At 40.6% G+C, this 21,794-nt stretch overlaps 3 protein-coding genes and 1 long non-coding RNA gene across 4 annotated transcripts in view; 1 reads left to right on the forward strand and 3 right to left on the reverse strand.

The window, feature by feature from the left end:
* Window positions 1-19,363, forward strand: part of LOC146437855 (uncharacterized) — a 39,385-nt gene extending 20,022 nt beyond the window's left edge. The window contains exons 2-3 of the long non-coding RNA XR_014851990.1: window positions 451-540; window positions 19,133-19,363. This is a non-coding gene — a long non-coding RNA (uncharacterized LOC146437855). The remainder of the gene's footprint in view (window positions 1-450; window positions 541-19,132) is intronic.
* On the reverse strand, window positions 4,263-7,591 carry LOC146437857 (interleukin-8-like). The gene is made up of 4 exons (XM_085057879.1): window positions 7,395-7,591; window positions 6,494-6,629; window positions 5,644-5,727; window positions 4,263-5,078 (listed from the first exon to the last, which is right to left on the reverse strand). Exons 1-4 carry the CDS (start codon window positions 7,453-7,455, stop codon window positions 5,048-5,050), a joined length of 312 nt encoding a protein of 103 aa, XP_084914005.1. The 5' UTR covers window positions 7,456-7,591; the 3' UTR covers window positions 4,263-5,047.
* LOC146437858 (interleukin-8-like) lies at window positions 13,193-16,111 on the reverse strand. The gene is made up of 4 exons (XM_085059883.1): window positions 16,033-16,111; window positions 15,244-15,382; window positions 14,200-14,283; window positions 13,193-13,551 (listed from the first exon to the last, which is right to left on the reverse strand). Exons 1-4 carry the CDS (start codon window positions 16,094-16,096, stop codon window positions 13,476-13,478), a joined length of 363 nt encoding a protein of 120 aa, XP_084916009.1. The 5' UTR covers window positions 16,097-16,111; the 3' UTR covers window positions 13,193-13,475.
* LOC146437859 (interleukin-8-like) lies at window positions 18,622-20,903 on the reverse strand. Its single transcript, XM_085059884.1, has 4 exons — window positions 20,774-20,903; window positions 20,460-20,595; window positions 19,756-19,839; window positions 18,622-19,159 (listed from the first exon to the last, which is right to left on the reverse strand). Exons 1-4 carry the CDS (start codon window positions 20,835-20,837, stop codon window positions 19,129-19,131), a joined length of 315 nt encoding a protein of 104 aa, XP_084916010.1. The 5' UTR covers window positions 20,838-20,903; the 3' UTR covers window positions 18,622-19,128.
* Between the last annotated feature and the right edge of the window lie 891 nt (window positions 20,904-21,794).

Here is a 21,794-nt window from a genome sequence, read left to right on the forward strand (position 1 = left end):
ATCAGTGTCCTTTCCATGTGGATGGCCTCGGCTTGTATTCCTGGTACACACACCATTTGAAACAAACTGTACAGGGTACTTTTCACTCATTTTCTTCTTATTCTTTTTTTAATAGTCATTTTAGTATCAGAAGACATTGCACGCTCTCCTTCATCCTTTCCTCCAAGCAGGAATAGTATTGTGAATATTTTTCAACAAGGAAATTACTCTCTAGCATTTGGCCTGCCAACAGGTGAGGTGTGTGCAGGCACATTGACAGCTCCTTCCTCCATTTCTTCCTCAACTGAGTTTCCTGCTGACTTTGGTGAAAGATTTGTGTATGCAAAAAACACTTGGGTTTTCCTTGGTGTTGACATGGGGTAGGTGAAGCTGCAGTGTTCAATATGACCCAGCCACAACAAATTGTGTTCACAGCGAGCAGTGCTGACGTAAATTGCTTCTCTTCTGCAGAATGACAGGCTTTGCTGTCAGAGGTGAAGTACCAAACAGAGAAGAAAGCAGAAAATGAGGAGCTGATAGAATTTTGACAACAGGGATTCAGTAAGTCAGCAAGCATGTTTTTATTGGCTCAATTACTGGTCTGTGCTGGTGATGTCTAGCTCAGCAATGAACCAGCTGGGTGGCTGTGCACTCCTTCCTTTATTGGTTATTGATAAATCAAACACAAAGATTTCATAGTACCAGGTTTTTTGACAAGTCACTTGCTCCTCACTGTATTGGGTGACTAAGTGCCTTTCACACCAAGGTCTGATACCTGCATGGACAAACTCTTACATTTCAGTAAGAGCAATGGATGGCAGGTGGTGTTTCAAGTTCTGCTCTTTAGTCCTTTCCTGGACTTGGTATATCTTGCTTCTCCTTTACTAACTGAAAGCCTGACCAAAGGGAGAACAGAAGTCACATATCTGTTGCATATGTTTAATTATCTGCTGCTATACCAGGTGGCCATGCTTTCCTGAGCACCTGTGAATAGCTACTGGCTTTCAGTTAGAAACCTTGCCCTTTAATTGCACTGTAGTTGTTTCATCTGTGCCTGTGCTTTGCCCCCACACACTGGCTCATTCTCACACATTCTTATTCCTTCAAGAAATTCTGCACCAAGTAAAAAGAAGCCCATGAGATCCATGCTCTCACTCACAGGTACTGTCTCTCTGTTCATGAAATCTGCCACTGAATGCTTTAGCACACACTCTACATAGAAATGGTATTTTAAGCTTTTGCAATTTTATTGACATTTTGGTTTTGGTACAACAGTTGAATTCTGATTCTCCTGTCTGCTTGCAAACTTGTAAAAAATGTGGCCTTAAAAACAGAAGAGGAAAAGAATAATTGTCAGTATTTTGAAGCCTCATTATTTCTGTGCAAACATGTAACATATGCCTTTAATAAAAGAGCCATGCTAACAGGGTGGACTTATTAGTTTGCTTCTCTTAGGAGCTGTGAAGCTTTCATCATTATGGAAAATTATTCCAAGGGAAAAGCTGGAAATCCTTAGTCTTAGGAGTCCAGCGTGAGTTTTACTTCAGTGATTAAAACTTGGTTTTGGAATTCTGGCATTTTGTATTTAACTGAGTCAGAAAAGCTGCTTAATTCTCCTCAAAAACTGAAGGCTCATTTGGAGGTAAGCTGATTAACTGGGTCCAAATGTGCTCTCAAAACAAGCCATTTGCCTAATGATCTCTTATTCCAGCAGATTTTTATAAGGTGTCTATGTATGAAAAAGCTTTCTGCAAAAGATAAAAAGATTGGATTGGATTTTCCCCAGTTTACTTGTCTTCCAGTAAGGATAGGAGAAATCAACAGACTGATGCTGGAGTTGCCAATGTGCATTTTGAAGGGTGCAGTCTTATTTCACACTTCTGCTAGAGTCCTTGGCTGAGTCTGTGGAGATGGGATCTGGGAAACCTAGTGCAACTCTTTTCTTTCAAAAAAATATTGATCATGTTCCTTGTGAATTTGAACTTTCATGGAATAAGGTGGTTGGACCTATCAGGAGTTGATGCTTGTTAAAATATATTATATTTTTAAATGATGCCAAGTTATTCAGCATAGCTTTGTCGAAATCTGCCTGCAGAAGGTTGTAGAGAGATGTAACACTGCTGCCTGTTTCATGAAAGGGCAGAGGAAACAGTATCAGTGAGCCTGGTTCAACCTCTAACCTTCCAGATTCTTCCGCACAAAGAATCTCTCTTTCCAGAAATCCACAGGATTTGTGAAGTAGTCTTTGCACTGAAGGACACCGATGGTTGCTATTAGAAGTAATTTACTGCAGGTAATATTAAAGTCAGTTTTCATTACAGCTTTCAAAAATAGAAATCTCAGGCTTATTTTTATATTGGCAAAATGCTTGTTTCACTTGTGCACACAAAACCAAAGTGCCTATTTGCTGACCCTAAAGCTTCCATGGCAGCTTATGTAATTTCCAAAGGATCCATTTCCTGTAGAGTTGCTCATGATATCTTGTTATGAACAAGACTTGAACCAAGTCTGATATATAGAGTCAAAATAAATGTTCCTGGGGAAAATGGGATTTTCCCATGTTAAGAAGATAAGAAATGCTATGCTTTTAGAATGGGAAGTAATCCATAATCAAAAGCGTGTAAAGCATGGATCATGCATTTGTCAACTAATACAAACCCAGGATATTTATATTAGCCAATATTATGTTTATGTTAGTCAATATTCATCACAGACAGAGAAGCTGAGGCCAAGAAACTCATGTTTGTATTCTCTGATCATCTAAGGAAAAGTTAGAAGTGTTTTTCAGGGATTTTCCAGTATTTCTTTCAATGACTTCCTCTACAGTTTGCAGTGTTTATACATTAGAGACAAATATACTTTCATTATGACAAGGACAGTAACCATGGACGGTCAAGGGGACAAATTGCAGTTCTCGATATAAGAGCAGAACTCCAGCACCCAGACATGGGAGCGGAAGTTTGAGAATGAGGAAATGACAAGAGGTCAGTGCTTGGTCGGTTGGTAGTTGTCGCTACTCTTGCCCCCAAATGAATTTTTGGTGAAAAAAGGAAATAAGAGTAGTTTGAAAGGAAGGTGATGTAAGGGACCCACAGAATAATGATAGACAGAAACTGCATGTAAACATCTCTGTTGCATTGCATTGCATTATCTGGAGGGCAGTGAAATGAAAGGAAGGTGGTGAATGCCCACAGCAGCTGTAAAGTTCTGACTGTCTTGTAGAAAGACGGTTTAGATGCTAAATGAAGAGACCAAGGGGAGCAGAATCTTTCATGAGATTGGGAAAAGGAGGAGATGGACAAGAACACATGGTTAACTGCAGGGAAATCCCAGGGTCCATCCTTGCCCTGTGGTGCAAATGTCATGACTCTCAGTCACCCCCTGGCCAGCTCCCTGCTGTGTTGCAGAGACGTGCAGATGTACACACACAAAGAGACACTGACTGCACAGTCTGCATGTTTCCAAAGGGTGCAGCTTCCCCCTGCGGCTTCTGCATGGCCAGATAGCTGGAGGGCCACGAGGCACATTGTTTAAAGTGGCAGATCTCCTCAAACTGATGCCAAAATAACAACGGTCAGGGAGAGGACCCGTATTAATCTTACTGAGAAGGGTCTTCAAAAAGAACCAAGCTAGAGATAGCTCTCTTAGGATCACAAAGTTACCCAGCAAAAATCCTTCTGCTGTTTTATTACTATCTAGGTTGCAGATAAAAGTGAAATAAAAGTGTGCATCCCTCAAATAAACAGTTATACTCTAGTTAAAAGCAATAGGCTTTAAACCTATGCCCTTTCTCTCTTATTCCCTGTTTCTTTCCAGAAAACATTTAAGAGAGACAGGCATCGTGCTCAGCACACTGCTTTTCAGGGATCAGAATAGGAAGAAGTTGTTACACCAGGACAAGTGCTTCCAGTTAGGGTACCCAAAGTAAAGGTCACAAATTCCCATTTTGATGGTCAAATAGTGGCCTTTTGTCGCAGTAAAGATTTACAGCTGTGGGGCTGGTATGGACACTTAGCGGTGTTCAGGCAACCGGGGGTAAGACTCTTATCTGCAAGGTAGTTGCAGCCCACCAGTCCCCATGGGATTGGGAACAGCCTGAAGAAAGGAGAGTGAGCCTTTTACCCCACCCCAAGGATTAGTCGGTGTAGTCAGGAGTGCCAGGTTACCATAACAGGAGGAGTTATGGTACCATGGCCATAAAAATTTTCATTTCAGTTCCAGAAATCAGGCTGGCAAAAATAAAGCAAATGAAAAGTTAAAAGATCAAACAGATAACAAATGGATTTTTTGTATAAAACTTTTAATAATACATTGATAGGAATAATTACACTCTCACAACTGAACTCTGTGTCTGTAAAATGCAGTTTTTTCCATTAGCCAGTGAAGTAGCTAATTAGGCATACAATCAAGTACAGAGTAATGAGATTGTGAATATTTCTTCAGAAATGAATAGTAGCAATGAAACATCCAGTAAAAATGAAATAAATTATAATTGGTTTCTCTCTTATATAGAAACTACTTAATAAATACATTTATAAATACCATAGAAATCACATTACATAAATACCAAGTACAGTCTTACACATTCTGTAGGTTAGGTTTTTCAAGTTAGACATTGCAGTTCACAGTCTGGCCACAGGCTGACTGTGGTTCAGGAAGCTGTTGTTGACACAACATACAAGTGCACTCCAGGGGAGCAGGAGGATTCATCAGTTTGCTGGTGAAATAGCAAAATTATCAGGCTTAGTGTAAATAAGCTGTGCTGCAGGTGCATTGCACCTCACTGCATACATTTGGCTAAAGTGTCTGCCAAAGGTTCTCAGTCTCCTTCAGCAAACCACTTTTCCTTCAGTGTCATTGGCAGTGTGTCCCATGGACAACAGTGACCATTGCAAAAGACTTCCTTAAATACACAGTTAAATAAATAGATAAATAAATAAAACCATCTGTAATTAACATCACAACACTGATGCAGGAGGTGGAAGACTGCTTGAATGATGCTTTTCCCAAATATTTCTCTTAACGGAGGAGTAGAAGCAGTTCCCAGGTTTTTCTGTCCTGGTGTTTCTTAGAGAGGAGAGTCAGAATTTTGTTGAGCCCTGTTAAGAGGTGAGGGAAAAGGATAACTTAAAAGAGGGTTCAAGACAGTTTTCACTGCTTAGTATTGCACAAACAGTTAAGGATGAGGGGTCTCTTCCCAATTCTATATGCTATCTTGAAGCGCAGGGAGAATAAAGCTGATGTTTTGAAAGCAACTGCTGAAATCCCAGTATGTGCATATCTGGTGTCCAGCTGGGAAACATCTGCAGCATGAGCTTCTGCAGTTACTCATAGCAAGAAGCTCATTAATTCAAAAATAAGTAAGGGGAAGATGACTTTTTTTAAGCCTTGTTTTTCAAAGTGACACAAACAGTTCTGTGTTTCTCTGCCTGCAGACAGAGTTGCTGGTACTCAGAGGTTTAGTACTAACATACTGCCTAGAGCAAGGACCCTGCAGCACAGTCAGAAAAACTAAGCCTAATTCTATAATTAAGGAGGATATCTTCCCTGTTCTTTTAATCTGATTAAGAAAGAATGGGAAGTATCGCTACGGAATCCTACAAACTGGCTCTCTCTGGGAGGTTTGCCACTCAACTGGCCAAACAGAGAGGGGATGGGACTTACCTGGCCAAAATTGCCTTTACGATCAGCTGTACCCAGGGTGCAGTGGGCTCCAAGCACACCTCTCTGCCATCCTTCAGAGTTGCTCTGCAAAACAGGAATAAAGAAAAGTCAGGAAACTAGTACATGAGTTTGTTTTACTCACAGAATGTAATCTTGCATTTTTAGATCAGATAGTATAAATTCATCCCAACTACTCCAGATTAGACTTGGCTGTTTTGCTATATGTGTTATGCAGCTGAGGAGACCAGAACCATTCAGAATTGTGTGAGTCTCTGTGTCTGCTCTCAAAGCAGTCACACATTCCCAAAAATCTTTCCCAGTACATATGAATTCTTGGTTTGGATTTGTTTACATTAGTAAAGCTTTCTTACACAAAGATTGAAACCTTCAGTGGTGAAAAGGTGTTTGAGCAGTACGGGGATTTTAACATTTTAGTGTCTCCCCTGTGCTATTCAGACCAGGTTAGGTTGGTTCATTTTTTCCCTAAATCTGCTTGTTGGAACTTAATTTTTCTCCTTGAGACTGCCTGCCTAATAAATACAGGTTTTAAACTATCTCATTGCCTTGTGTATTGAGAAGTGACAAGTCCATGAGATTCACATTCTGCTAACAGAAGTATTTAATATGTCCCATGCCAGAGAGACAATGATCAGTTTAGGAATATGTAACATCATAGAGACAGTGAAAATCACAGTATTTCACTTAAAACCATCCGTCTCAAAATAATACCCAAGTCTGGCTGCGTGAGGTCAGCTTGCTGACTGTGCTACTTGTGAAGCCTAAAAGCTCCACAGCAGTGGCAACAGGGCAGGGGAAGAGGAAGGAAGGAGCCTCTTGCAGAACTACTTACATGACTTCAACATTCTTGCAGTGGGGGCCACTCTGTGTCAGCTTCACATCTTGAATGGTTTTTGGGGGGATGAACCTGGAATGAGTGGCTATGCACTGGCACCGGAGCTCAGTTGCCATCCTTGCCAGGGTCCTACCTGTGAGCAGAAAAGGCAGATCAGGGTTTAGCAGGTGATCTTATGGTCAGTATATCAGATATAAAGCAGAGCTGCTCTATTGGAACAACATTCTCAGTTAAAACATTGCATTTGTCCAAGCTGCCTAAATCTTCATGTTATAGGGAGGATTGCTTATGTTTCAGGGGAGCTGATGCCCAAGTACATTGGAAACTAGGTTAACAAATCTTTTAAAAATGACCCCACGTATTTTGTGGTTACTTGGTTCTGACTACACCATATGGTTGCATTGTTTTTATATGTGAATAAAAAAACGAGGCACTCTGCAGAACACAGAGCCCTAGATTTGTTCGTTAATTGGAGGTTTGCCCATGTTTCTGTGCTTGTATTGTTTGCTCTCCCTTTCCAAATGTGTATTACTTGCTTGAGGCAGCATGATCACTAAGCAACAAATATGAGATGATAAACGGTTCTTTGTGTGGGAAGGGAGAGAAGCATTAAAACACTCCAGAATAAAAATCTGTCTCTAGCCACAGAAGAACCTGTCTCTAGCCACATACGCTTCAAGCAAATGCACGTTGCATCCTTAAAATATTTCCCACAAGATGTCAGTAACTCTTCAGTCCACTGTCTACATGGTAGATATCTGACTGAAGAGAGGTGCTGAAAATCTCTCAAAAGAGACTAATTTAGTAAGACTAGTAGAAAGCTACTCTGCAAGGACAAGCATCTCAGTAGATGCCCAGCAAAACTACAGCCAAGGAGATTTTGGGAAGATTTACTTACCTTGAGACACAGTTGCGGAGATCAGGAAAAGAGCCAGGACAGCCACTAGTTTGCCGTTCATGGTTGGACAGGAGTTTTTCACTGGGTTGTTTAGGTCTAGTTCTGTGAGCTTGAGTCCCAGAGGATTGTTGATTCCTGCTGTGTGTGAGCATTGTTGATTCCTGCTTATATACTGTTGTGTGCCCAGCCTGTGTACTCTGCTGGCATGGATTGCGTTAGAGGAATTTCCCAGATGCAGTAAAAATGAGTCACATGACCATTGTGAAACTTCTTCCTAGATGACGAGGAAATATTCTGTGGATTATGATACAATATATTCATTTATCAAAATATGTCTATAATAGTCACACATTCCTATTTTTGGTAGACTTTGTAAATTTTGTGCTTTTTCTAAAGCATATCCTTATTTAATAACTTAAGGATGGTTTCAGTTACATCTATGTTATCACTTATTATTTTCTTCAGGGTTATAACTGTTCTTTGTAGACATGTCAGGTCTATACTTGAGATACTGAATTTCTTATTTCCACTTATGGTGGCAGCTTCTGTTTAACTGATGTAAGCACCACAGTAGAATTCAGGTACTGCTGAAATTACTGAAAAGCTTTTTTACTGGGTCAGGATTTTACCTCAGCACTGTTTTGATGTAGAGGATTTTCATTTTAGTTATTTTTTTTCCTCTCTTCAAGAGGCATAATACACAATAAATTCATCACTAATTCTTTGTGTCTAGTGAGGAATTGAGGCTGCAGTATTCAAAGCTTTTTGTGGGAAGTGGATATTGAATTCTGAATGGATTTGAAAATCATGCCTGTACTTTTCATGTTATGCATGTTAAAGAATGATAAACAGAGGAAGCTTTATATGCAAACTAAACAGCATGATCCTCTGAACACAACTGATTTTGTTTACTCTGTACGTCCAGACATTTTTAGTAAGTCTTTTCTGAAATCTTTTTCAGTGACAGTAACCCTAGGTCTTAGCAAAGGGGCATAACAGTGAGAGTTATGTCACTGTAGAGACTTTTATGCTACAGAATCTTGTTGCATGAATGCTGAGGGTTTATTTGCTGTGTCTGGTAGATATTACCCTGCAAGGGGGACAATTCCAAGGGAAGATGGGCTCAAATGCTGAACTTCTGTTTAAATTAAGATTTGTATTTTTAAACCCAGCTGGAATGTGTGTGATTAGGAGAAAGCCTTCTGTTTCAGTGCCATAAAAGCATCATCCTTTTGACGTGATGACTTTAGCTGCTTGTCATCTTCAGCTTTGTGTTTTTAGGATCTGTGGATTGATAGAGGTACTTCTCCCCAGTTCTGGGGACTTCATAAAAATTCAGTCATCTTTAGCATGTAAAGCATTGTAATTTATTTATAGTAAGAATTTAATCATTTGCCCATTATTTATTATGGTTTCCTATGTACCACTTATCATTAACTTGATAAAAGGAACTTTGCAATGGAAATTAATTTGTTTCCCATCACTGTGTCAGCTGTCCCAGGAAAAGATCCAGCGGCTTTGTCTCTCCTACCACTTACTGAGTATTGAGTCACAAAAGATACTGATTCTGTCTCCTGACAGTGCTGCTCCTTAGAGAGGTTCTGTGTCACTAGAGGTGCTGTGTCTCTTAGAGAACTTCACTGAAAAATATGTTTAGTTTTCTGAAGGTGTGAACCAGGAGAGGGTTTTGCCAGGAACTTCAGGCTATGTTTTATTGCTTATGTTGTATTATGATGTATGTGTAAAGTTGTATTAATGTGTGGTTTCACTGGTGTCAGATTGTAGATGTTGGAGTTTTAACCAGTTTACTTGGAAGGGGATATTGCCGACTTTTTTCTTTTGATTTCTCTCTGTCTCCACATATGTATGCACACACACAGAGGTTAATTAACATTTGATTAGAGATCCCTCTTTTCTTAGTTACTATTTGCAGCCTTGTTATATAATTTTGGTGGGTGCTGAAATGTTATTAATATCTGAGGGGAAAAAAAGAGAATTCCCCTTCAAATCCCCAAGTGAAATAGTGAGTGCTTGTGCTGCTTATCTCCAGACTCAGCTATTTCCTGCGTGTGGCGGTAAGAGATCTGCAGAAATCCCCAGGGCAGAAGTGAAGCCAAGTGCCTGCTCCACCTATGACTAACCCTGCCCCTGAACTAAGAGTTAGTATCTGTCTAAAAGAGTTTGTAATGCAGTATAAATCCACTATGTTTTCTGAGAGCTGGAGCATCTCCTCTCTCTCCACCTTTTCGCCGATGTTACAGTTTCATCGGGACTGTGTGAAGGGGGTGGAAGAGAGACAAAAGAGGCGTGGAAAGGTTGAGGCATGAGATCAAGCCCAAAGGCTAGGCACTCCCAAGGTGCGTTCCTGGGAGTGCCATGCTTCGCCCAAGTTCTCCTTACATCCCTTCAACACTTAACCCAGGATCTCATCCAGGCTTTTGCCATGGGAACTGCAAATTCATTATGGGATTCTGGAAGCTTGTTTTCCTGCCAGCCAGCAGAGATGACTTGTGCAAATGGAATTGCTGTTCCTTTTGAAGGATCACGTCACTGAGTTAGCTGGCTCTGCCATGAGCAGAGACCTTCCATGCTAAACCCTGGCAAAACCATGCCGGCAGGGAACAAAACAGCACTTACACAACACTCTGATTACTGAAAGACTGCTAAAAAGGAAGCAAACACCTCCCGTGCCTGTGTTCTGAGGCAGGATATAGCTTGTGTTCTCCATGTTGCAGGATGGAAACTAGTGGGTTTTGGTGACTCATCACCCTTGTCAAATGAGCACAAAAGTCAAAAGGGCATCTTTTAGGATCTTAATTGGGATCCATTAGTCTTTGCATGTAGCAAAGGATGCCCCTACACAAGGGACACACTGAGGGGGATTCAGGTGTACTCCAGTGACAAGATCATTACTAGGGACGTGGTACAGCTGAGCTTCGGTCCCTTATTGGTTCAAGTCAGTCCAGTTCCAGAGGAGTGCTCCAGCTCCTGGACTGATAAAGTTACTCTAAGAAAATTAAGAATCTGTCTTGTTTTAGATACGTTACAACCTCTCACTGGAGAAGCTGTGCACACAGGACCCAGAAGCCCAGGATGCAAAACTTCTGCTGGAATGAAGGAAAGCTGGAAAGCTTCTGCCTGTCTGTCACCTCCTGCCTCCTGTGTTGTCTGTTCCAGCTACTCCTGTTCCCAGGGAAGATCTCACTCTGTCTTCTGAAACCACCTCCTTTTCCCCACACAGGCCTTGGCATTCACCTGCCATTCTACTTGAGCTGCAGAGAGCTGAAGGGACAAATACAGGAGCTGGGAAATAATCACTTCCACTGCTGAGAAGCTGTGCCCAATGTTGTGCAAACACTTGGAAGTCGGCAGTGAGGCAGAGCTTAGGGAACAGATACGTAAAAAGTGAAATATCTGCTAGACATCAGAATTGCTCTAGGAGGAAGTGATAGGGAAGGGAGAAAGGCTTAGGTCATCTTGTGGGCTTTTCAAACTTCAGTGTTTAAATATAGATGGTTATCTAGCCTTAGTCAGATCACAGGAAGTGCTGGACTTTCCTGAATCCTTCTGGAATCACAAAGGAGCTTTTAAGTTGATTTGCCTTTCAATATGTGTATTTATACAAAAAGTAGTGTATTTATATCTTTATATTACTGTTTATTTATTTTTGAGATTTATTTCAGCTCTGGTTGGAAAAAAGTGAATTCTGTATTGTAGCTTGCACGTGAAAAATTGTTGTGGGTTAAATCAAATGTTTAATTTGCTCCAATTCAATATGAAAATTTATTGAAAATATTAATATAAGGTATCTAGTAGTATCAGAAAATGATACATTAATATTAGTCGTAGTGTTAACATAAAATACTAGAAAATATTAACAAATATACATACTGCAAATAAAATGTATCTATCTGGTGTTCACAGAAGAGATGCTAAGTCCACCTAGACAATTGTTAGGCACCAGCACTTGGGCTTTACCTGCCCTATAAAGGCTGCATTTACTGCTTACTTGCACTTGCCTCTCATGAGCTCGGCCAGAAGCATTTTCTGACTATGCAAATAAGACCTGGAAGTGGTGGGAGGAAACACATGGTAAGTTTTAAGAAGGTCATGCTGGGATCTTTTGATTAAATTAGAAGCGGTCAGTGGCCATAACACACGCCACACCTTCATCTTTGACTCTTATGTTTGGCATGAAAGCTGTAATATGTAAACTTGATGATCCATTGGATCTCAAGCTGCTGGACAGGTCAAATCTTACTGTTCACCAAAACCTGGTGGTGCAGCAGCAGGAAGGAACAGTGGATATGTTCAGTCAGCTCATGGATTCAGATCTCAGTCCAGAGCTGCTTTGGTTACAGGGCTGGTGGGGGTGAAATCTCAAACGTCACCTCCCACCCTGGGGCTCTCAAGATTGAACCCCACAGGGCACTCCTGGCATTTTTGAGTCCCCTATCACTCTCGCCATGTGTGTCTAGTCTGATGATTGCCTCTAGAATCTGCACTTCAGCACTTTCTACCTCAGAAATTAGATTTATATGTCCAGCCATAAACAGTGTGTAGCAAATCACGAAGACAAAACATTTTTTTGACTGTAGAAAGAAATTAGCAATAAATCAATGGGAATTGACACCTTAAACCAATGCTTAGTCATGTAAACTGCAAAATCCTTTTGTAAAACAAAAATGTGGTCTGTTATAGTGTCAGGTAGAACATGGTGCTTATAATGCCAAGGTCACAGATTCAATCCCCATATTGGCCTTTCACTTCAGAGTTGGACTCTATAGTCCTTCTGGATCTCTTCCAATTCAGACTAGTCTGTGAACTAGCATGAGAGAAAAAAGGCCAAATGTTTTCTGTTATATTAAAATAAATAATGTGTTCTTTTCTTCAGAAATATGACTTCTAAACACCTTTTGGTATATGTGTATGTATGTGTCTCTCTGCCTGCATCATCCTGTCTGTAAATGGAAACTACAGCACAACAAATAGAAGTAACACAGGTGATGCAGTGTGTCTATTTTTAGCTGCTCCCTTCTGAAAGCCATGAACTCACAGTCTCTACCCTGAGGCTGACAGTGACTTGGAACTGTTGATGAGAGAGGAGGTATGGTAGGAATCAGCCCATGCTTGCTTGCACCTTCCTTACACCCAGTCAAATACTGGTTAGCTAAAGTCACTTATAAACACTCTTCATTCCCTGACATGACATTCCTATTATACATTTAGCATCATTCTGAGATCTCTCTTTTGTGTACTAATGGTCAGTCCAGAATGTCTGTTTGTAGGAGCTTTGTAATTTTTTCCTGTGCCAATCACTTTGGCTGCTTCCTGCAGGGAATTTCACCTGGTAGTTTGTTGCCTAATCAGTGAATCTCCTGAGGTCTTTCTGCAGTTCTGTTTATAGCTGTGACTTGTTTTTACATCATCATCATTTAGCATCATCAGAGTACTTCAACTCATGGCAAGTGACCTTCCCAGACCCCCTGTGGAACTGCCCAACCAAATAGGATACCACACAAGGGGGTGTAGGGATCCATGGATGATGTCCCTTTATCAATAAAAGTTGATCTTTCATTCTGCCCTTCATCTCTCTGTATTCACATGTTATTTATCCATTTCCAAGACATGTTTCTTAGCCTCATTATTTGCAGTGTTTGGTGAGGGCTGTGAAAGGACTTCAGAAGGACAATGTGACCCTACCTGTGAGGCCTGCCACATCCATAGTCTTCTTGTCACCTTTAAATAACTGCAACAAGTTTTGTGGAAGATGACTTCCTTCAAAGCTACATAGATGCTTTCCTCATTATGTGTCTATTCATGTGGTTGCAAATTGTATCCATTTTATTTCTATTTTAAGTAGGGCTATTTCAGGGTAATTTCATCTTGTTTATTCTCATCCATACAGCATTAAAACACTTTCTTTAAGCTTGAACTCCTTGATCTTTCACAGACAGAATTTTAGAGAGAGGCACAGCAAAGGAAATAAGATAAATCAGCAACCATCTCAGGGGAAGAAAAATAATCAGCTGTAGTAGTGTAGCAGAGGGTGCATTTTCATCAGCAGTGTTTTCTCTCATTTCATATGCTTGCAGAAATCCAAGGTTTATTTTTCCTTGACATTTCTTTGACTGGTGACTCAACGTTCTCCCTGGTCCTGTAATTAGATTAAGTATAAAGTTAAATCAGAAATTCATTAAAGAAACAGTTGCTATTAATACAAGCTACAGAGAGAGCAATAAGTGCTCTTGAATTGTTAATGACTTATTTTTACTGTACCAACCAACTGACATTTGTGCAAAGACAAAAAACACCCCAAAAACTCTTTCTGCATGAAGTCTTCCAACAGAATGGACTTCCATCTTTGCTTGTGTGCAAAGCATGGATTTGACTGTCCCCTGTCTACAGCAGTGAAAGCTCTTGGAAATGCTGGCTGCATGTCAGAATTATATCCAGAAAGAGGAAGTGAGACTTTGAGACCTTGATTTTTGGAAGTGTCACACACTGTGCTGTCTCTCAGCCCACGTTTAGGGGCATCATAGCCATGGCTTTCTGGGTGGTTTAACACACCAGGAAGGTATCAAAGGAAACTATTTGACTCCTCAGGCATATAGAAATATTACTTTAGAGAGACCTGATGGAAAGAGTAATTAATGCCTGAAGAGGGTGAAATCTTGCTTTAGAGAGAGCTGATGGAAAGAGTTACTAAAGCCTGAAGAGGCTGAACATTTGCATGCCAAGAATTCAGGCAGCATTCCAAAATGAGCTTTCAAGTGAAAGTGTTCCAGTAAAGAAGACAACTTACCTGGCCAACAGTGCCTTTACAGTGAGCCGGATCCAGGGTGCAGCGGGTTCCACACACACTTCTCTGCCATCTTTCAGCGTAGCTCTGCCAAGAAAGAAACAGAGAAGTTAAGGCCAGGTGTGTCCCTCACACTCTCCTAATCGCTGGAAATTTCTCTTAGCCATTTGTCCACAAAGTAAATGAAGGACTTGTTTGGTTTTGTCATATTTTGGGGGGGGGTTTATGAACGATGTCAATACAGGTGTTTATGCTGTAATCTATTAATGAGCCTGATGAATTTTCTCTTTGGTTTCAATTCTCTATCTGGTCATAGTTTAGCAGGTCTTTTAGGAACTTAATGATCTTGAAAGCTTTTTTTTTTAACCAAACCTCCCTTAAAGTACCAATTCCTAGTGAGGTAGAACTGGATGCCATGCAGTGCTGCACAGAGGATATGATTGTATAATCATTATTTGCTTAAGAGACCGTAGTGAAAGCAAAAAAAACTGACAGAGCCCTTCTGTTTACTGACTGCAGTGGTACAATTCCTGTGACTAGTTCCAGGAGTGGTTTTAGGTGAAACATAGTGAATTTTATTTTTGTACCCACATGGAATGTAATCCAAATTCCACACTCCTCACATAGGGAAATGCTCCATGTGCAATTCCTACACAGGAGATAACTTGCAGCCTTTCAAGACTTTGTCACATGCAGGCCAAGTCAGAGGAACTTTTTTAAATTAATGTCAAGAGGATCAAGTTTGTGTCTTTGATTGATTCTACATTATCTAAGTTATTAATTGTGCCCTGAATGTGTCATGGGGATCTGATTCACCCCTCTGATGTTGGTCATAAGATAAACACATACTGTCTGGAAGCTGCTTGTAACACTGGCTAGGAATTAACTCATTCCTTTGGATAGAAGGCCTCATTCCTCATACTTGATGTTTCTGAGGCTTTGCAAGGGAAATACCCTTTCACTCAAAGTACATATGCAAATAGGGTGACAAATGCCAAGTCTGTCCCCTCAGCTGGAAGCAAGATGCTGTTTAGGAAAAGTGCTCACATGATTTCCACGTTTTTGCAGTGTGGTCCTCGTTGACTTAATCTCACATCCTGAATAGTCTTGGGAGGGATGAACTTGGAATGAGTGCTTATGCACTGGCAATGGGAGCCTCTTTCATCTGTCTTTTCCAGGGCCTTACCTGTGGAACAAAAATCAGTTATGTCTAGGTACATGAACAGTCTCTTTATTTGCTCCCCTGAAGCAAACTATATTCCCTCCTGTAGCTTCATTTTTGTTCCTCAGACACTCTGATTTGCTGGGTGCTGACATAAAATTAACCACATCTGCACGACACAGTGGCTGCATTTTCAGAGCTGTTGGTGTGCAGGTGCATTTGAATTTAAACTTGGATTGCTAACTTTCTGCCATGATCATCTGCACATATTCTTTATTTTGTCTTGCAAATGGGATAATTGTTGCTCTGTCATCAACCTGCCTACCGAGAATAAAATCACAAATAGGATAAAATTGTCACTTGGAAAGGAAGAGATGTATGGACATACTTACAAATAAAGGTCCTGTTTTAATTCAAACCCTTCTTAAAATCTAGAGACAAGCATATATTATGGCACAGGAATAAACTCATTTCCTGACAGAAGCATATTTTACTCCTGGAAACATCCACAGCATCCTGACAGGTACAAATTATCCTTTTTACTTCTGAATGACAGTTTATTAAGGATGCACTTTCTTGCAAAAAGTCATCATGGACATAGAGTAAGCCCACTTGCATTTGTATGTGTATATTTATTAATTGCTTACATGAGTTTTAAGAAATAATTTTCTTACCTTCTGACCCTGCCATTGAGACCAAGTAGAGAACCAAAGTGACAGCAAGAGATTTGCCATCCATTGCTGTGCACGTTTTCTTCTGGTGCTGTTTCCCATCAGGTTTTATACCTGAAAGGTGCACTCCCAGCAGCCAGTGTGCTGAGAGGTGGGTTCTGCACATGCAGATTTCCTAACACATGAGAGTGTTGCATAAGAAATCCAAACCTTTGTGCAGTCCATTCAGTGGCACTTCAAACTTCCCTAGCTTTTGCTGCTATATATTTTCAATTATTACTTTAAATTGTTATTGCTACCCATCACTTTCTGTTTGCACTTCTTCATGGGATATTACCTTTAGCCAACAATGCTGAGCTTGCACTTGGAAATCAATACAATATTACTAGACATCCCTCTGAGCCAAAACAAAGGGACTTTCCCCCTCCTTTTTGAATATAGAATTTCTGTTGAGCTCTTTCCATCACGTTTAAATGCCTTGTGCAAAAATGTTTAGCCAACATAATTACAGGAACGTTTCATCCCAATCTTAACACACTATATTCTGATATGAATCCAACGAATTTGTTTAGCCAGTGTTTTATGAAGGCAAGTCACAATTAGTTTCTCTTGTTCTCTGAAAGGGCTTTGTCATTTTCAGTTTGGCTAAAGGGATTTAGATGCTTTGTTCTGTACTGAAAAGTCTCTCTCATCATTAAGCAGGAAATTATGAGCTTAAAATGACTGAGGCATTGTTACCACAGTCACCTAAGCTCTTCTGAAACTTTCATCTGTTCAGAATATAAAAGGAGAAAGTATCTGGCACTAAGGGCTGTAATGATACCAAGTTAAAATAAGCACTTAGGAAGTTGCTTGTTTTTCTTTCTAACCTTGTGCATTTAGCATAATCACAGGTGTTTAAAACAGCAGATAAACACGTCATAAGTGACTTCTATCGACACAGAACAACAGCCCAGTCTAACACATGTCAACATGAGGTAAGAAGAGCCACACTGCTTCCCTTAGCAGTCTCCAAGAGCACTGAAACACATTTTAGGAAGAATGAGGGTAGTTGTTGTGCTTCTAAGGAAGATATTCTGTGACTGTACACGGAACAGTGATGTGATATGTTATTCTTTCTACCCTTGGAGTCATGTCTCACCAATGAGGCTACAGAGGAAGGTGCAGATGCCCTGCCCAGGGTCCTGTGTGTGCAGCCACTGCTGACATTTTGGATGGAAGAACTGATGAGCAGAGCCCTTCCTCGGCCATAGTTCAGCTCCCAATAACTTGACTGGGTTTTGCTGGTGGCAAAGGTTACCATATTACACTAACACCACTGGCAGTCCATTAGGATACACCCATACTTTTATGGCTTGTTCTTCCCAACCTCTCCCCATTCTTGCCTGACACTTGCGACATCCTTATCTCCAAATTAGATCTCTGGAAGAAGGCAGTTTACAAAAATCCCTCAGGAAACAGGAAGGCTTAGCATTGTAAGACAAGTCTGAACAAAACCTATCTCCCTGAGAAACTTTGACTCCTTCCCATTCTGAGGTCTAGCAGACTGTGCAATGCTGTGTGGTGGGACAGGGCGAAATATGGGGATGGGGAGCAAAGTGTGGTCAGAATAGTTGTCCTCTTGCGCAAGAACTTGCTCAAACACTGCCAAAATCTCCCTTCAGTGTCTTGCACCATGAGCAAACATGAGCTGATTGCGCAGAATATGGAGTGGCTCCTTGGTGGAAAAGACTGAACCTAAACAAGTATCAAAATATTTACTCAACTTTCCCATTTCTCAAGTATCTGCTGCTTGAATTTCAACATTCCTCTGTAAATTGCTGTGCTACAGGTAGATGTAAGGTCATACAATCGGAGCTCTGTTTCTTAGGATTTCCCCTAATGTAGTCCTCTCTCCTCACTGGAATTAGGGAGGATGCTCAGTGACTTTGTTAATGTTTATCAGATTTCCCTGTTTATTTAAGTTAATGAAAACCCTTGTTCATTGCCATGTTCTCAGCTGCCGTGCTGTCAGAGCACCACACTGTTATGGCCTTGCAATTTCTGTGACTAACCAGTATTTGTTCATTGCTATCTGGGAATTTTATCATCCAAACTTCTGAAAACACTGAGTCTGACAAGAAAAGAGGAATAAAGTAGATAACTTTCATAATTCCTCTGGTTGTAAATTATTTACACTTTACAGATGCAGCAAGTTGCTTTTTCAATTTACTGCCTCCCACAACTCAGACACCCCTTGCCTGTCTGGGAACCCATGATGTGATACAAACTGAAAGAAAATCCTTCCTCTTTCTTTCAGGTCTCTATTTCAATAAGAAAATTAATAAAAAACAATATTGGAGTGAAAATATTTCAACAAGATTTATTAGGAACATAAACATAAAAATCTTCCATAAATAAATAAATAAATAAATAAACATTGGAGACCAATTGCACCTATGCAAACTCCCCAAATATGTAATAAATAAATAAATAAATAATAAAAATAATTCTATCAATACATGAAGTGGTGTTTTCTAGCCGAAAGATGGCATTAAAATATATGTTTATACCTTCACAATACTAATTAATATTAAAGAATAGCTTGAAAATGGTGACACAAAACCTGATGTATCAGAATTTTGACATGTTAATTCTGCAAGCTCCCCTCTTCAGCCAGTAGCCCACTGTGAGTGGCAGTGGCCAAGGGACAGCTGAAGTTACCTGCCCATGCTTTGCTGGGGAGAAGTTGTTGCTGGTCTTTTCCTAAACTGTTAGCAAAAAGGGAAGGTGTCATTTAGTGAAAGTTCTGCTGGGCATGCACTGCACTGTTCCAGCTCTGTTTAGCAAAAACTGTTCCAGAATCATCTCCATACTCCTTCAAAAGCCGTTTCTTTTGCCTTCTTGTTTTGGTGCCAGTGGTTTCTTTCTTACATAATAAGACCTCTTTAAAAAACTAAAAGTATTGTTGTAAACTAACTACAGACCAGGGAATACATATTCTAGATGCTGTGAAGTTGTGAAGGTGGGAGGCAGGAGGAGGTGAGCTGTCAGAACCTGGATGAGTGTCTTCCCTACTTTTGCCTCGCTGGAAGAGTTAGGACATTTTTCTTCTTTGTTTTAGGACACTGTCTCAGGTTTGGTGTTGGCCCTAGAAAGAAAGAAGATGGAAAAGGAGGCTATTAAAAATCAAACATAAAACAGGTAAGACTTGCTGGCATCAGCTGAAATCCACCACTTTGTGCTTCTGTGCCCAAGCCCCTGAAAAGCTGTGACTGAGCCCAAGGGGCACTGGTATGTCATGACATTCCCAAAAGGATTCAATAGCTGTGAACTTCCATAGTTTGATGCTTCACTTGACAAGTGAAGTCTGATTTTCCCCCCACTTATCTGTATGCTGTTAGTTTGAAAAACTGATTGCTGCTTTCTACCACTTCAAGCAAGAGAAGACCAGTCAGTTAATGCCTGGATTTCCTGAGCAGTTGTGCTGCAGGTTCTCAAAATCCTTGTGCCTTAGGGGAGATGAAGGTAACCTTCTTATTGATGTGTGGCACAGTAAGGCTTCAATAGCTAATGCTGTAATTAAGGCTCAAAGCTGTCACAGTGTTTGTCCCAATCAGTGAACACAAAAGCTAATAACTGCCTGAGGAGACAGAATTTTGGAGCATTTGACACAGTCTGTGTTTGGTAGTTCAATTAAAATACCGGTTTTCGATCAGCTATGCTTATGGAGGAGAAATTACTCACTTGTCCAGAATTGCCTTGATGATCAGCTTCACCCAGGGAGCAGTGGGCTCCAGGCACACTTCTCTGCCATCTCTCAGGGTAGCTCTGCAACACAGAAGAAAGGAAGGGGAAAGGGCTACTTAGTGAAATCCAACGCGATGTCACTTTTCTCTCATAGCATCATTCTAGGGATACACTGACACGTTCCCCTTTAAGCTGTATAAAACCAAGGCTGTAGCCTAACACAAAGGGATTTTTTTTAACTGGTTTAGATTGATTCAGAAATTGTACTGCCTAGTCCATAGGAATTTGGTTACTTACAGTAAAAGTTCTGGAATACGACTAGAATGTATGATTTGTGTGCTAATGGTAATTTTATCATTGACTTGAGTAGAAGTGTGATCATTTTTCTGACCTAGCCCTTAAAATTGATATTTTGATCACTTGCTCAGCATGGTTCCGTGCACTTTCACAAGCCAGTAGAATTCAGAGTTTTAGAAAGCTAGTTTCTGCAGGATGACTGCAAATTTAGGTCAAAATATTGCATGTGTTTAAAAAGCAGAGACTGGCTAAACAACACACAATTCACAACACTGAACATTGTCTGCAGAAACCAGGAGTGTTGCTGTTCTGCTTTCATGGCTCACAGAGCACTTACACCATCCCGAGTTCAAAATCTGCTTCCTTCTTGTTAAGTAATCAGGAAGGTTTTGCAAAACACTTACATGACTTCAACATTCTTGCAGTGAGGCCCGCTAGGGGTGAGGTTCACGTTTTGGATGAACTTGGGATGGATGAACCTGGAATGGGTGCTTATGCACTGGCACCGGAGTTCAATGGCTGAGCGTGGCACAGCCTCACCTGGAAAACAAAAAAAAGGTGGAGTGTTTCACTATTTTTACAAGAAGAACAACATAGGGGTTTTTTTGCTGACAGCATTAGGAGAGTCCTTAGCTGCACTCGTAAGACAGCACAGTGTCTCCCCATGAGTATTTGCTCCGGCCATTAGTCAGGAGAGCTTTAGGAAGGGTTTCTTTACCTTTTGTTCCAAGTGCTGAGATCAGGAGCAGGATCAGGACAGCAGCCACAGTTTTGCCCATCATGATGCAAGAGCGTGTCTTCCTCGCGTGGCCCAGGCCTGGTTCTGTGGTGGGGTGAGCTCTGGCAGATCCCAGGTGGCAAGTGCCTGTGCTCTGGGACCAGCTGAGTTTATATCCTGCCTGGGCCACCCAGGACACTCCAGCATCACGGGTGGGTCATACCCATGGAAACTCCAAACCTGCAGAATGCTGCTGTGCAGTGAGTCACAGGTGAGTGGGTAAGCCCCTTTCCCTTCATGACCACAAAATTGCTTCTCATTAATAGAAAGCACTTTATGAGGTAAAGATATGTAGAATTGCTATGTTCTGAACTGTGTGGAGTCTGTAGGGAGTTTGTAATTCTGTGTTTCTTGGGACAATTTTATTCTGTACTTTTCTCCTCCTTGTGACTTTCCACCACAGGCTGAAGGCATTTGCTCTGTAATTTTCCACCTCTGTGTCTTTGGACTTCAATTTTTTATTTCCCTTTTTTTTTTCCATTTAAGACATGATAGAAGTAGGAGCTAATAAATCTAGAAATTGTAGATACTAGTTCTCCTTGTCCTTATATTCATGTACATTTAAAAAAATCTTTTTTATATGCTGAGATAACTTTAGCAGAAATACTTACAGTATTCTTTTGATTAATTAAAATCTAGCTTCACTGAAATAGGCAACAGAATCCAGACTGACTCTGTAGTACCATTGAGAACATATAGAATATGTTATTATGATATGATGAATTGCTTTGCCTAACCTAAGGTGGATTTTGTTTTTTGAGGATGACTGCTCCTTCTGAAGCCAGAACTTCTTAGCTATTTGCTGCTTTGAGTTTGGGCAGAGGAAATATCTAAAAGCTGCTATAGGATTCTGCTTCTGAAATAAAACAGGGCACTTTTGCAAATTTAAATTTTACCCTGTAAAGGGAAGATTTCTTCTGATTATGATGAAAATAAAGAAAAGTGAAGATGGAATCATGAG

The sequence above is a fragment of the Lichenostomus cassidix genome, chromosome 4 (assembly GCF_008360975.1).
Source record: "Lichenostomus cassidix isolate B80296 chromosome 4, HeHo_3.0, whole genome shotgun sequence".
Lineage (NCBI taxonomy): Eukaryota > Metazoa > Chordata > Aves > Passeriformes > Meliphagidae > Lichenostomus > Lichenostomus cassidix.